The sequence below is a fragment of the Alligator mississippiensis genome, chromosome 5 (assembly GCF_030867095.1).
Source record: "Alligator mississippiensis isolate rAllMis1 chromosome 5, rAllMis1, whole genome shotgun sequence".
In the NCBI taxonomy this organism is placed as follows: Eukaryota; Metazoa; Chordata; order Crocodylia; family Alligatoridae; genus Alligator; species Alligator mississippiensis.
In genome coordinates, this window is record NC_081828.1 from 135,839,741 (window position 1) to 135,856,015 (window position 16,275).

A 16,275-nucleotide genomic window follows, 5' to 3' on the forward strand; every position below is an offset into this window, starting at 1 on the left:
TCACTGTCCTGATTTGATTTGGCTGAATCTGAATCTGAAGATTCAATTCTGATTCAGGGAATCAGCGATTCAACCATAGCCACAGCTTTAAATGTTTTTTCTACATACCTTGAGGTACCAGGCGCAGCTCATGAATGCTGAGATGGTGGAGCAGATGTTGCGTCCCACAGTAATGCGGGGTTCCCCCTCCACGGCTCCTTGGCTCAGTGATCGGCTGTGGGGGGATCCCAGGTTCCCCCCCAGGAGGCACCAGTTGCTGAGGTGGGGGCGGTTCCCCGCATAGTCTGTGGTGGACCCAGAAATGGACTGGAAGTACTTCTGGTCCACTTCCAGGTCCGCTGCTGAGCACAAAGGGCACCCCCCCATGCTCCTGTGGGATGCTCCATCTGCTGTACTGTCTCAGTGTTCATGAGCCATGCCTGGTACCTTGAGGTACATAGAAAAAACATTTAAAGCTGTGTCTATGGCCGAATCATCAAATCTCTCTGAATCAAATCAGAGGCTTCAGATTCGATTTGGAGAGATTAATGGGTCTCCTGATTCAATTCAGATTTGGAGGTTCAGCCACTGAATCAGGCCGAATCTCCTCCGAATCGAATCAGCGACCGAAGCTTCACACAGACCTAGTGTTGTGCTTCACTGTAGCACTCTAGTGCAGTCTTTTGGTGCGGATGTATCAGGAGAGAAATTAACTAGGTTCATCTATTAAAAAGTTGGGAACGTTTCACTTAGCACTGTAGTACATAAAAACATAAGAATTGTGATTTATTGGATTGGACCATCTTGTCCAGTAACCTGTGTCTCACAGTGGCAGAATGGACACTGAAAGAGCAAGTGAACTGGGTATGACCTGGGTTTTTTGCTGCTGTTCCTCTCTCACTTGCAATAGTTAGCGTTTAAAGTTTAGAAAGTTCTAATTCAGTGGCTGTATCCCTAACTCCCATGCTCAATACCCCTTTCCTCTAAGAATTTGTCCAATCCCTTTTTTCTGGGTGTCACATAGGCAAGCCCTGATAATGAGTAGAGTACACTATACAAGTTTTTCAATATATGTGCTCTTTTATGGGACATGTAGGCCACTTACACATGAGAGAGAACACTGAAAAGCAGTGATCCCTGAGCCCTTGCACATGGTTTGTTACAGGGCTATTAACTTGGGCTGTTTGCAAACATTAAAAACAAAAACAAATGCGCTTTACTGGAAAAGGTAGCACCTTACTTGGACCCAGCTTTGAAGCATCTATGTAGATCAGTCACTTAAGTAGGGTTTTTTGGTGCTTTTAGCTGAAATTGATTCAGTCAGCTATTAGATAAAAGCACTAAAAAAGCCCCACTAAAGTGCCTGATCTATACAGACATCGGGCAAACCAGGTCCAAATCAGGTGCTGCCCCTTCTGTGCATGTACAGGGCTTGGCGCGGGAATGCGCCGAGTTTAAAGTAAAGCATCATTTTGTTTATTTATTTATTTTTAACATCAGTAAGCAGCTGGTGTTAGTTTATTTGGGAGTCCTGGCTCCATACCAATTATTTTTTGACCATGTCAGCATGGTAAACCTCCCAGGTTTTTTCCCTTACTCATAGAGGCTCTAGGATGAGATGAGTCAGAATGGATATACCTGAGAGGCAAAATGTATTTGAGTACTTACGTGGCTTCATTACTGTAGTTTCTGAACACATCCCAATATTTTAATGCATTTATCTCCTCAGCACACCTGGGAGATGGGAAAGAGATAATATCACATTTTATCAATGGAATCAAAGAGAAAAAGCTTACAGATTTCTGAAGATCTCTCCAAAAGTGAATCTAGTATCTCTGCAGAGTAGACACCTAGCTACCATTGAAATCAACAGGAGTTAAGCATCTGACGAGTACAGACACTTTTGTCAATCTTATTAGATGCCTGGACTAGGTAAATTGACCCCTACTTGCCAGTGGTCATACAGGAAATTTGCAGCACAGTGAGGACCTGAATCCAGGTCTCCAGGATTCTTTCTGGATTTCTGCTATGTGAATCAAGTAGTTATTTCCTATTATGTCCACTTTGTATCCCTTCCACATTATAGTTACTTCAGAGGCCTCTTTTTCATTGGTCTATATTTTTGCACAAAATGGTGCAGTTTGTCCATGTCTGAATCTAATACAAATATTAGAAGACTGTTGTATATTTCCCCTGTGCATGCGTGTAGTTCCTATTACATCTACCAAATTGAATCTATTTTATACTCCAGTCCCTCTTCAGTGCACCTTCCCTGTAAAAGTGATAACAGCCACAGAGGTCATCCTAGACTTCATGGCTAGGGACAGAGATTACACACAAACTGGTTTAAGTGATCAGAAACTGGTTTAAACCAGTAACAGAACAGATGTTCAGTGCACATAAACCAGTTTGAAAATGTCTGAAATCAGTTTGAGATAAACCTGGTTGAATGTAGTATCAGACTTAACTGATTTGGGTCAAACCAGTTTATGCAATGTCTGTCCCACACCTCTCGCTGGTTTAAGATAAAGTAGGCACCCCCCCCCCAGCATGCTCTCTGAGCTGGGTGGGGCTCTCTGCTCCACAGCAGGGCTGGCCCCTCTGCTCTGCTCCCTGGCTGCAGCTCCAGCACAGATTGTGGGCTGCTTCCCTTCACCCCCTCACCAATCCCTGCTAAGCAGGAATTCTCCCCTCCCCTCTGCCTTGCAGAGAAGTGTCTGTGTATTAGCTAGCAGATCACATGTTGGCTATGGTCTGTGCCGAGTCAACAGGTAGAATCAACAGGCAGAATCAGCAGGTAGCTGGTAATGTTCCTCTGTTGTTTTCTTAATGGGGTGATAAACACTGTTATCAATTCCCTGCTGGGTTAATCAGAACATCCTGTTGGGGCCTGGCCACCCCCTTCCCTAGCTCAGTGCTGTGGAAAGGACAGGAGAGCTGCTCTAGAGCCCCCCCAGCTTCTAGCCTGAGCCATTGCAGACATGTCCCTGCATATGTTGGATGTTTGTGCAGTTACAAACCAGTTCAGCCTAGCCAGGTTAGACTAACCTGTAAAGACTGAATCAATTCAGGCTCAAGCTTTTTGAATGTCTGTCCCCAGCCCATGAAATAGGTAAATTCTTTCTCTTGGGGATAAAACTCTGCTTAGTTTAGGGTTTTTGTCTTTCTGAATATACATATCATTATTTAAATTTATTGTTGTTGGGAGTTCTTCTGTTATAGCTAATTTGCTGAGGAATTTGGTTTGGTTTGTATGGTGGTAGTTCTTCAGGCTCTTTTGGCTAGACACGAGAGCAATGGGTCAATGGTGTGAGTGGCATATCCATGGTGGAGAGGTATAGCTGAAATTGTTTGTGCATCTCTAGGAAAATATACTTCCAAGTCTTCAAAAACTTGACTGAATAATGCAGTAGCCTATTTTAAAGCTTTATTATGATTAATTTTCTTCTCTCTGTCTCTGTCAATTTTTAATCTACCTGAAGTGATGTGAAATAATGTGAGAATTTTATATTACATGTATGCATTAGAATTTTCTTTTTTTAAATCAAAGCTGTTTTAACAATTACTAAACTCAGAAATCTTCTAGAAATGTTTTAGTTTCACATGGAAAATAATTTGGTTTCATTATAATACCTTTCATACTTTGAATAATACCCCAAAACAGTTCACAAAACAGACTTATCCTTTCCATCATGGTCATTACCCTGTGCAGTGCAGTGGCCAAATACAATAGCTATTATGCACTCAGCAGTAGCTCTCATATCCATAAATACACACACTTCTTCTACAGAGAGAGAAAACTTTGGTTAACAGACAAAGGATGGCCTCTACTCTCTTTGGAAAACTGCCATGGGGATGTTTAACTGCATCATAGATAGCCATTAGAATATTGAAGAAAAGACCTCCGATTAATCTCTCATGTAAAGAGCAACATCTCAGCGCAGTATCCCCTTACTAATTTACTATTCCATTAGTACATATACCAAGCCAGAGCTTGGATGTGATTCAATTACCAGCTTAAAAGAGGTGATCTAGTTAGTAAACACAGTTGTGTTTCATGGATAAGAAACAACCTTTATGAAACTAATTGAAAAGAAATTAAGATGTTTAAGTCACATTTTCTTTGAAAGCAGTTAAGAATCTGAATTGATTTGCTGCTCATTTTAAATTGATTAAGATATTTATTCCTAACTCAGAAAATGAATTGTGGCATAGGCAAGCCATGAAAAGTTATTTGACCAGTAGCCCTAAATTCTAAAAGGAACAAAATTTCAAGACAGAAAAGCAGCTTTGAGGAGATTCTTACTACCGTTAAACCCACATTAGCACTGTTTTTCTAGTGTAGTGTTCAATGTTTCATTTATCATCTCTCTTAAGTGATTCTTTGTTAGTTTGAGAAATAGAATGGTGTACCAAATACATTTTACATTAAGACTTAAAATGTTCCCTTATAAAATGACAGCATAGTGAGGAGACATTAAAGGGACTTAGCAATCAAAGCGCAGAATTTCACATTCTATACTCAACATTGCCAGTAGTCCATTGCACAAGCTTTGGCAATGATTCTCATCCTCATTAGGTACCCCTCAGAAAATACCAGCCCTTAGATTTCACAAGTTTTTTACTATGGAAAAATGATAGATAATTTCTTCTGTTGCAAAGAACTCAAAGTCCACAACAGGTCAGAATGTTTTTGACACTATGGATTCTTATTTGAAATCTGTGGGCTTCTTTTGTGAATCATATGTAGGTATTTGCACGCCTACCTAACAGTGCTAATATTGAGTGGCACCCCTCAACACTCTCAAAAGGATCTTATGACACTCTGGTTGAGAATCACTAGTCTAAAGATTGTATATACCAGTAAGTCAGGAATTGAAGTTATAGTAGTGGTAGTTTTAGTCAATTGGTATAATTTATTTATTTATGTGTTTATATATTTATCTATTTTGATTTTGATTTACATGACATCCTTTCCAACAAACAGTATCTGACTCTAAAAGTATGTAGTACATGTGATTGTATCAGTTTAGAGCTCAATCCTGTAAATGGCTTCATGTACACAGGCCTTAATTAAAGTCTTACTTTTTAAAATAGTAATTACAAGAGTGTAGGGGGGGGGAATGTATTAAATGGATCTTCAGTATTTAAGTGAATTTTGTTCTGATGATAATGTGTTGTTCTTAGAATGGCAAGACCCTCTGAAACTGATATTCTTTTCTAATGCTAAGTGTGTGTGTTTGTTATCCACTTAGGTCTGGTCACTCACATCTGTAATCTCCTATTAGAAACTGCAGCTCTGTACTTGGAAGCAGATGATAAAAGCAACATCAAGACAGCAAATGTGCTCCTACTGTCCTTGCTTGACATTTTGCACTACATGCTGATGTATACAACAAATATTGTCCGCCTGACATTACAGGTATGGAATCTGTTTTCTAGTAAAGAAATCACCATCATAAAAATTTGAGGCGGTTTTCTATTATCCTTATTGATGAATTTGCCACTATTAAAAAAAAAAAATTAAAACAGGTTGACAGAGGAAGAAGAGGTGTGTTTTCTGTTGTGTATTACTGGTGAAGTCCATTTTTTATTATGTTTTACTCTTTGAACTGGACTACTTGAAAACCAGTTGCTATGGTTAATACTGTAAAGCTTATTTCCACAGGGACATTCAGGGGCTAGGGACAGAAATTACTCATAAACTGGTATAAGTGATTGGAAACCGGTTCATATGTGTAACACAACAGAAATTCAGTGCACATAAACTGTTTTCAAAATGGCCAAAACCAGTTTAAGAGAAATCTGAATGGAGAAAGCATCAGACTTATGATTTAGGTTAAATCGGTTTATTTAACTTCTGTCCCAGATTCCCCTCCAGATTTGAGTTAACTTAGTCCCCCCAGCATCCCAAGATGCTTTGCACATCCTCACAGTCCCCCACAAACCCCTCCCTCGCAGGGTGGCAAACTAGCCTTGGCCCAAGTTGTCTGCTTCAGCCAAGCAGGGAGGCATGCTCTAGCACCCCCACTTCTGGTCTGGGCCGCTGCAGGCCTGTGGCTGAATTTCCAGAATTAAAAGTGAATGTCTGTTTACTTGCTTATCAGTTCAATCTGCATAGCTTAGACCAGGAGTTGTGAACCAGGAGTATGCATACTTCTGGGGGGTACTTTGAAAGGTCCCAGAGGGTATGCAGGGTGGGTGGGAATGGAGCGCTGCCACCCCGTGCTGCTGCCTCACAGGAGCAGGGCTGGGGTGGGGCGAGAGCAGGGCAGCACAGATGCTGCACTGCTGCTGCTCCGCCACTCGCCACCCCACCCCCACTTCATGTGTAGCTGCTCGCCACCCCCCCCACCCCCCCGGGAGTACACTTACTAAAAAGGGGGCTGCCGAGGTACACTTATTTAAAAAGGTTGAAAACCCCTGGCTTAGACTAACCTATGAAGATTGAATTGATTCAACCTCGGGCTTTTTGACTGTCTGTACTTAGCCAGGAAGCCTAACCTGAATTAATGCTTAAAGTGAATAGGTTAAACTGTATTACACCCTGTGTGTACAGTGGTATTCAGAATTAGCATAGCTTTGATTCAATTAAGCTTGCTTCACTTCTGATATGAAGGAGTTTAATGTAGTTTAACAAATCCACCTTAAATTCCTGCCTTTAGTTAATTTAGATTAGTTTTCCCAAGTGTCTTTTGGTAGGCATGTAAATAACTTTGAAAATTAAATACTTTTTTCTCCCATCATAAGGAGCATACAACATAGATACCATATTGATTCTAGATTGCATTACAGTAGGTTTCATTTGCCAGCATTTTGACAAGTTGATTGTTAGTGTCACAACCCAAGTTGTGAGTTTTTGTTTTGTGTGCTTCAGCACAGCTAAATTGCTCCCCGCTAAATTGTTCCCGCCAAATTGCAGCTTCTTTGCACGGTGGAGTTTTCTGCTGCAACAGAGAACCCCGGGTGCAAAAAAAGTTCCCGCCAATTCGTAGCTTTCTTTGCAGTGTGCATTTCTAAGTTGCAGCACGGTGATGCACGTTGCAAAGAGTTCCCGCCATTTGTATTCTAATTCGAGCCCCATTATTGGTTTACGTTAAATTATTCACACGTGGCAGCTAGCGATTGGCCTGCTAGCCGTATAAAAGGCTTGTGTGGTTTCCGTCCTAGTTGGAGGACTCCACGAACACCAGGAGAAGGAGACTTCGCGCTGTATGAAGATCTCTAAGTGCTGCGGATCCTCACGGACCCAACGCATTCTAAGCAGGCAACAGAGGTCTGATCAGCCTCTAGCCTCTCCCCGTCGCCGTACGATCCTAGACGTATCCTTCCCTGTGCGCCAAAGAGACGGATCCACGGAGCCTAGCAAACTTCGTGTGAGTGAGTCTATTCAGAGCTCTTTACCGGATGGACTTTCTCCGGTTGGTCTGACAGGCTCACGGTTTAGAGCCTCCAACCGGATGGGCTAGAAGAGTTTTCCCGGAGGAACTCTAGTCCACCTCTCTTCTTTTCTATCCGCAACTGTAACTCAAGCAAGTTTTTCAGCCTGCACCGCGACCATCTCGGTGTAAGTAAACAATCTTAAAATCAACCGTTACGTGTCTGTGCCTAATTCTAGCTCGGCGACCTCCCTCTCCGACCCGGCCTGCCCGGGCTGCTGGCCACAGCCCGCGTGCAGAGCGACGAAAAGGGCCTGGGGCTTGACCCGGCCCGCACAGTTAGTTCAGCAAAGGTTCAAATAAATTGCATCGTGTTGTACATTGTTTCTAAAGACACTTGAGAAGTTTATCTGAATTTTTCTAACCCCTAAAATATACTTGTCTATTAATTAGTAATATATATTGAATAGTATGTATTAGTTATCTTTGTAGTACAAGACCAAGAATGCAGGGATGCTGTCAATCTCTCAAATACAATTTTCTAAATCAGCAGCAGAGTTTTCAAAGTAGTGTTGTGGTTCCCTAAAACCGATCATTTGACCCTGAACAGTTTGTACCTTCCTTAGGATTCAGTAGGCAAGAAACACCAGCCAGTTATTTCCAATTATCAAAAAACTTCTGAAACTTACTGTTTCCCTTTTATATATAATTGTATCTATGCAGAGGCAGAGCAATTTGTTTCTTTTCCTCATTTCCTATCTTGTAATGTCTGTTTTCATCAACCTCTCCACACATTCAGATCACAATACACCAAACACTAATTTGGAACTGCTAATATAAACTCACGTCTGCTGAAGTTGATGAAAAGCCCCAAATATACTTGAATGAGCTTTGGGTCAAGCCCTTCTATGTAGCACAGCACTAACTCCTTAATCAATTTGTTCTTTCATATAAGGTTAACTGGGCCTCATCACATGCTGTCAACCCACACGTGTTGATTTTTTTTTTCCTTTGGTGAACTCCATGAATAAATTGCTTTGGCACTTTCTTAATTATGTTTCAAAGCATTTCCTACTGGTGTATATGGTGCATATGTGTAATAATAGCTGCTGACAGACATGAAAAAAAACAAACACAGCGCTTTACCAGCAGAGGAAGTGTGGTAGTTTGACCCAGCTCCCCAGCATCTGTATAGATTGAATCAGCTATTAGATAAAAGCGCCAAAAAGCCCCACCGAAGTGCCTGATTTATTCAGACGTTGGATGAGGCAGGTCAAACTAATGTGATGCCTCTTCTGGGCACGCACTGCACTCAGCATGGGGGCACATCAAGTAGCCTGTATATATGTGAGACTGTTTATATGTGCCCAGACCATTGTAGTCATCTGTGTTGGACCTTTGGTAGCAATATTATTTCTTTCCCTGGGTGTTTTTATCCTTTCATTTTTTATTTTCTATAATCCTGAGACTTGCTATTCCTCTCAGTCATCTCATTTCTGCAATCAGTGTCCTCTGCTTATTGACTTTGCTAATACTTAAGCATCCTGACTTACACAGGAACAAATCTAGTGATGGTGCCCACCTCTGATTCCTTCCTAGAGTTGTCTTGCAATAACGAGTTGTTTACCCTCACTACACCCATTACTTTATTGTAGACATCATCTATCAGTCTAATCAATTTCTTTGAAGAAGGCCAGGTTGCATCATGATGATAGGTTTACAGTGGTAGATAGGTAGGTTTCAAGCACTGCATAAGCAACCCAACACCCTCTATCCACCCAGGTATGAGCTTCCCCTGCAATTTATGGATTAAATTAAACAGAATTTGCTTTGGAGCTGGACACTTTAAGGTGCAGACAGAAGTGACAATTTTTTTCCAATCTGGCCACAGAAAGCAGTTTATAGCTGTGACTAAACACAAGTGCATGGCTGCAGACAGCTTCATAAATGGCCGCTCAGGTGAAAATCTGACTCCTCATTGCATAAGGTACCAGATAAAGGCGTTTAAAAAATGTAGCATCTTTTGTAATTTGTGTCTGCTAAGTGCCCAGCCTGTTGCTGTTTTCAAAATGGGAGGGAGGAAAGGGAGCAGAGGGAGTTCATTCTGAGGGGTTTTCAGCGCCCCCCCCCCCCCCCCGCCAGGGTGGGGCAGGTATATTGGAGCCCCCCCCTTCCCCGAGATGGGGGAGGTTCCAATTCATAACCCACCCCCAGCACCAGCTGGGGAACCCCACGAATGAGCTTCCTCCACTGCCTTTTCCCCCTCCCAGTCTAAAAACAGAGAGCCCTGGCCATTGCTGTGGGAACCTGGCTACAGGCCCCCAGCCACAGCTAGATTCCCTTCCCCGCAGAACCGACCGTGAACTTCTGCTTAGTCTGGGGTAATGTAACTCAGCATGCTTTGCAAAAATTGTTCTGAGTTACAGCTGGGAGCGGCACGGCTGTCTGCACACTTAATGCCACACTCCGTAAGAATGACTTAAAGGACAGTCCAATATGTGAGTGTGGTGATGCACCACAGACGGCTGACCACTTCCTCACATGTGCAGCACACCCATCCACCCAGAATGAGGACTTGGAAAGCTTCAACAATAAAGCAGTCATGTGGCTCTGCCACATTAATGATGTGCAGAGGGGGAAATGAAGTAGGCAAGAGAAGATCAGTTTCTTGGGGATTCCATAAATTTTCAATGCTTGGAGAACATCCTTTTGCAAGATGTTATCAAATTCCTGTTTGAAATTTATAAAGTCATTATATCAGGCTTTGTTGTGTTCTCTGTGCTGATATCTTTCTTATAAAAAATGCATGGTTTATTGTAGTCAAGTCTTTTTGAAATCTGTAATGTTTCTTTGTAAGCACTGCTTCCACATACTATTTCAGTCTGCTCTGCAACGTGTTGGTGGATGCTTTCCCCTATATACTCAGCAACTGAATTCCTCTGTGGTCCTTGCAATCACCATTGTCTTAGTTATTACAACTCCTTCCAATCATTGAGCATTCATTCTCATTTGTCTTGCGATTGAGCATCACCTTTGTTGTGTGTTTCTTACTTGCTTACAACAGCTCTGCAATTGCATTGTCATTTTCTGGCACCTTTCTCTTTTTTTAGACTTTCTATTGTGATTTTTACTACTACTGTTCTTCCTCATTTCCTTTGTGAAACTTCTGTGGGACAGATTAATCTACAGTGTTCTGTATAATGTACAATCTTAATAATATTCCATTACTTAACCTTGCTTGTTTTCCTTTGATTATACATTTCTGATAGTATTTTACCGCTAACTGAGTTCAACCAAAAAAAGTGCCAAGATGTAAGATCTCTCAGACAGATAAACTGAAAGACCCAGACATCAAAAAGAAATGCATGGAAGCTGGGAAGGAAAATATTATGGCCATTGTGAAGATGAAATGAGCACTATAGGAAGGAACATGGAATATCATAAAATGTGGGGTTATGAGAATGCCAAAACAATTGTTAGACTACTGATCCAAAATGAGAAAAACAAAGATGGATAGTGGTGGAATGGCTAAAATTGTTTGACAACATAGAAGAAAGGTGTATAAAATGGGGGCTTAAGTCTACAACCTGAGTACAATAGGTTGGCCAGAGAGATAAAATAGAAAACAAAAAGAAAGACTGAGAAGTGTGTGTTAAGAGAAATACCATACACCTATGTCAAGATAAGGGAAAGGTGTGGGATGTACAAAGAGAAGAAACAGATTTCTTATTACAATAATAGATTTTGAAGTACAGTACTTCCTTTTTTACTTGCACCTCAGTAAATCAGGCGACTTGCGTATCTTAAGATTATCTGATACATGCCCTCAACCAGTTAACGGAAAGTGACTTCTGTATTTACACTAATAACAGCATCACTTCTGATTATCAGTATCTCTCATGAGCTTTGATGTTCCTTTGGGTATCCTAAGGAAGAGACAGACTTGTATTTTACTGAGCACATTTAGAGGGCAGAAAAATTAAAATTGTAGCCACTTGGTTTTGTGGTTTAGCTTCATATAACTGAAAACCTATAATTGATTTTAATAGGATTTAATGGATGTGAAGTCAGTACTATATATCTGCCTTCTTGTTGACATAATTTACATAATCAGTTATATTTTCAACCCAGGCATATCCCAAGCAAATAACATTTGAAATTTTTACTAGAGAGATGATAAAGATCTCCAGATAGGGACTCAAGAAAGACAAAGCTATGTTCCTGTATCATAATGCATTGAGTAGTACATGCCTGTGATAGCTTATACCTATGGATTTCAAAGCACTATACAAACTTTACCAGTTAATTGCTTTGAAATATCTTTTGCTATTATAAATGGAAAATAATAACTGAGCAATTCAAAAGCAGAAGATTTCATGTAAATCTGCTTACCTTTTCTCATCAAGCAAGTGGCCTGAGCAAGGTGGGGGAAGGGATTACCACGTTTTCTTTCATAAAACATTCATGTTTCTCCAGAATCAGTTGGAAATTGGAGTGCGCAAAATATGCAAAAAATTTGGATTCCCATGGGTCCAGAAAGTTGGTGGCAGCGGGGCAGTGACAATATTACTTTCTGGAGCTTCCAGCCCATTGTAGGAGCTACAGCAGATAAGGCTTCCACTAATCCTTTGCCACCAAATCCCTGGATCCCTGAGAAACCCCTCCCCCCACCCCCACTGAATAACATTGCCCTGCAGATCAGATTGGCCAAATCTAGCATGTGACCTCAGACCCAGCGCAATGGATTGGGCCCAGCCCTGGTCTTAGACCTGGAATGCTGGATTGGGCATTGCTTGTGGCCTTAGACCCAGCATGCCAGTTTGGGCTGACATGCCAGCTCAGTCAACAGGCCCTATCCAGCGCACGGGGTTGGCAGCAATCTGAGAAGCAGGCTCTGCCCCCTAGCTGCTACAACTCAGTTACTTGCCTGTAGTACAAGGTAAGAACTTCTTTTCTTCATGGTGCCTTTCAAAAACTGGGTTCTTGTTATATTCAGGGGCATGCCATATGTGAGAAAACATGGTAATTCATAACATATATAATTTTTTTCTTTGTGTATGTTTTTTTAAATTTTTCATAAGGGATCTGATGCTCTTTGAGAATACTTTTAAAAAGAAGTATCCTCTAACTCTTTTTCTTTAGTTTTTCCCTTGCTATTTTTAATTTGATCTTCTGCTCCTGACTTTCCAGTCTATTTATTGTTGTACCTTTTTCTCTTCTTCACTGCATGTTTTTTCAGACCTGATCCATGCTCAGTTTTTTGCATGAAGAAACAATATTTTTATCAGCAGTTGCAAGTCATAACTATAAAAAAAACCAAGCAACTTAAGTAGTTTGTGCATTACTAGGACCTTTATATAAGCATATACAGCTAAGTTCTGTCCTTGCACTACTACTAATTGCACAGAAACCAATAATATAGTATGTCATGTATAAGGAGGGAGGATTTGACACACAGCATGAATTTAACAGAAATGGAATAATTTTTTTTTATAGCACTTGAGTATAAAATAAAATTATAATATTTAGGGCCCAAACTCTGCACTCAGTCTATATGACTACAGCTCCTCTCAGCTGAGGATAAAGCTTCAGTAGTTGTCCAATACTGTCAAAATACTCTCGTCCACTCTAGAGGAGCCAATGACTAGAAAACAGCATGGCAAACTTCCTTTTTAGATGCTAGAAAGTTGATTTTCTTAATCTTCCCTTATGCATCTAAGGGAAAATCTCCTTTATTACTCTAAATGATTTGTTTTTAGTTTTGTCAACCTCAATCTTCTTCTTTCTTGACCTTTTCTTTTCAGTCAGTGACTTGTAGACTTATGCCAAAATACATGTTCATGGACCTATAGGAGGCATAAACATAAGACAAGCTTTACAAAGTTGGCTGTCCATCTTTGGTTTGAAATTGGCATATTTTTTTTCTTTTCTTAGGCGTGTTGTCTGTCAAAGCTAATGAAATTCACTTACCCTGTAACAACCATGAAGATATTCAGCTTTCCTGCCAACTATAGGACTATGAGACCTAACTACTGCCCTGCAACTCAACAAGGGTTTTTAAAGGCACATATATTTGCATTGTCCTCATCACAGGGCTGGTGTGGCATTTGATAGAGCCACACCTTACCCCACCGTCCCCTGCTGACTAACATTGCCATTTGGTCTATGACCACGTTCTGGGTCCTGACACTCTTTGCTGATGTTCCCCTATCTACTACTCAAAGATTATTGGTTATTCTGTACAAATTAGTGCTGGCAGAGGCTCCTTTGACTTATTTTCCTGTGGGGTCTTATCCATACGGCATTTTCTGGAATAAGTAAAACAACCAAAATCCAAATTCTGTCACATTATCCTATTCTGGTAGGTTATGCTTATAATTAAAAGACTGTGCTGCCTTCCATTTGAATATGTGACCACTGTTGCTCTAGGCCCTTGACAGATTTTAAAGTAAAGATGCATTGAAATCTGATGTGGGATCCTAACAATCACACTTTCTGCCATGCCACGTGTACATGACAGCAGACACGACTGTGGGATCCCATATCAGATCTCATTATGCATTTTGCTGGTGCAGGGGAACCTGATCCAGGGCTCCCCCACACCAACAAGTAGCAAGCTTGGCTTCCATCTGCAGGAGTGCACCGTGTGCACCACCCCTGCCTCCCTACAGGCAATGTCCTGTATTCTGGGGATGTGTCAACAGCCACCCTACTCATGAGTGATATACTATAACTAGAAATAATTTGTGGTTTGGGGCATGATAAATAAACACAAGAACACCTAGATCTTACACAGTGTAGATCTCCTTCAGTGCTGTCACACTAGTTCTTTTTGGAGACTCAAAATACAACCATTAAAGGAATCCTAAAATTAAACAAGCTCAAGCTTCCACACCCTTAGTTCATCTCCACAAACTCAGATCCGCATAATCTATTCCAACTTCCTTTTGGATTGATCAAAACACACAGCAATAAATTTCTGAATCTAAAAACTTGTGTGCATGGAGGTTTTGCCCTAGTTCCTACACACTAGGGGATTAGGACTGTAGAACTTATTGTTCCCGATACCATTGTTTTTCAAAGGGGGATTCCTCCCCTCACTCTCAGTTTGTCTCTGCTTTACTGGGCAGCCACTATACTTGATTCAGGACGGAGATGTCTTGCTCCTGGTGCAAGCAGTAGCCTAAAATAACAGTAATGTTCTCCATTAAAATGAAAGAGGCTTCCCTCTGCTTCTTGATGAGTTTAGGTAATTTCATATTTTTCATAGTTTCATAGTTGGTAGGGTCAGAAGGGACCTGAGCAGATCAAATCTGACCCCCTGCCATGGCAGGAAAGAGTACTGCGGTCAGACAACCCCGGCAAGGTGTTCATCCAGCCTCCTTTTAAAGACCCCCAAGGAAGGAGCCAGCACAACTTCTCTTGGAAGTTGGTTTTCTTCCTGTTGGTTTGGTTGTTCACCTTCTTTGAATCCCAGCATATCTTCTAAACTCCTGAAGATTCTAGTTAGCTAGCCTTAATCAGGGCTGTCCAGTGTACATCATTACTCAAATGTTCAGCTCTTCAGATCTCCTTTGTTCCAGAATGCTTCTCAAAAGATAGGCTTGATTCTCTTGGCCCTGCAAAACCACAAATGAGCTTCCGTAAATGCCCCCTCCTGCATTTTCTAGATTTAGTCAGACCCAATTTTATACTTGCCTTAATCGGATGAAAATCCTTGGGTATTAGACATGGGCGACTGGTACCACCTCAGGGGGGCATGTCCAGTCAGTGACTGGGGGGATTCCCCTGTGGCTAATTGCGCTGACTGGGAAGCGGCTGTGGTGCCTCCTGGAAGTGGCCGCGGCACTTCATCCGGCACTCCCACTCCCTGGCTGGTGTTGCAGGGGGGGCACTGGTGCTCCCCCTGCCCCCCCGCCTGTCACCTAAGTGGGGAGCACGGTCTGTCAGGGTGTTTACCAGCTCTCTCAGGGGGTGCATGTTCATCCCCATGCACCCCCTACACATTGCCACTGGTACTAGATGAGAGTAAGGTTTCCAGGATCAGGCCATAAATTATGCATAGTATAAAATCTTTCTAAGGGATGAGTCACATCCTTCTTTAGTGGCTAGACCACAAAGGAGACTATCAAAAACTCATACAAGGTATTACTTAACTGAAGTGGTAGAAGGCTACTTTGATACTGAAAGTCCTTCATTCAGAATCTGCTAAAGACTTGCTTAGTGAATGGGGGATGAAGGGTTTACAATACCACAACCAGAGATGGTGAACAATGTGTGAAGGAAGGAGGAGTAACGATGATTAGAATTATGAGTAGTAGTAGAACATGATATAGACTTCTGCTATTGGAAGATTTTACTAGTTTCTGTTTCAAAAATATTTTAAAATGTATTTTAAGTATATTTTTTCAGGAAGCAACAAGGGTCAGGAGGAAAGGAATGAAAAGCAGTGCCAAATATTAACATTTGAATGATTTTGCTTTCCTTGTTTTTCAGTGGTACTTAAAATTTCCACTTCTAAATAAAGAAATGAAGACTTTCAGCAGAGTATTATATATTACAATAAAGTTGTTTCCTGTTTATGTAGGGAAATAGTGTGTGTGTGTATAAAACACTGGATGGACAGCCATATATTATAGTTTCATAGATATGTATTTCATAGTCAATATCTCTTGCTGAAGAAATGTCATGTAGGTCAGCATATTAAATCTGTTTAGAATGGATGTGACAGCATGAGTTCCTTTAGCTTTTAACTGATTGTTACCGACACAGTTAGATTTTAACTGCTTGTAGGGGCTTTCTGAATACTAAACCAGGAAAGGCAATTTAAGTCCCCTACAAATTTCCATTCAGATTTTTACCACCTAATGGACCTTATTTGTTTCTCAGAACTAAGTGCTCACCAAGACTTCTTTTT

The 16,275-nt window shown here is 41.2% G+C and overlaps 1 protein-coding gene across 2 annotated transcripts in view; it reads left to right on the forward strand.

The window, feature by feature from the left end:
• The window catches only part of ULK4 (unc-51 like kinase 4), a 468,513-nt gene that overhangs the window by 335,931 nt on the left and 116,307 nt on the right, over positions 1 to 16,275 (forward strand). For both annotated transcript variants that reach the window (XM_019483510.2, XM_019483506.2), the window contains exon 33: positions 5,235 to 5,401. In XM_019483510.2, the coding sequence (XP_019339055.1) occupies positions 5,235 to 5,401 (167 nt within the window). The remainder of the gene's footprint in view (positions 1 to 5,234; positions 5,402 to 16,275) is intronic.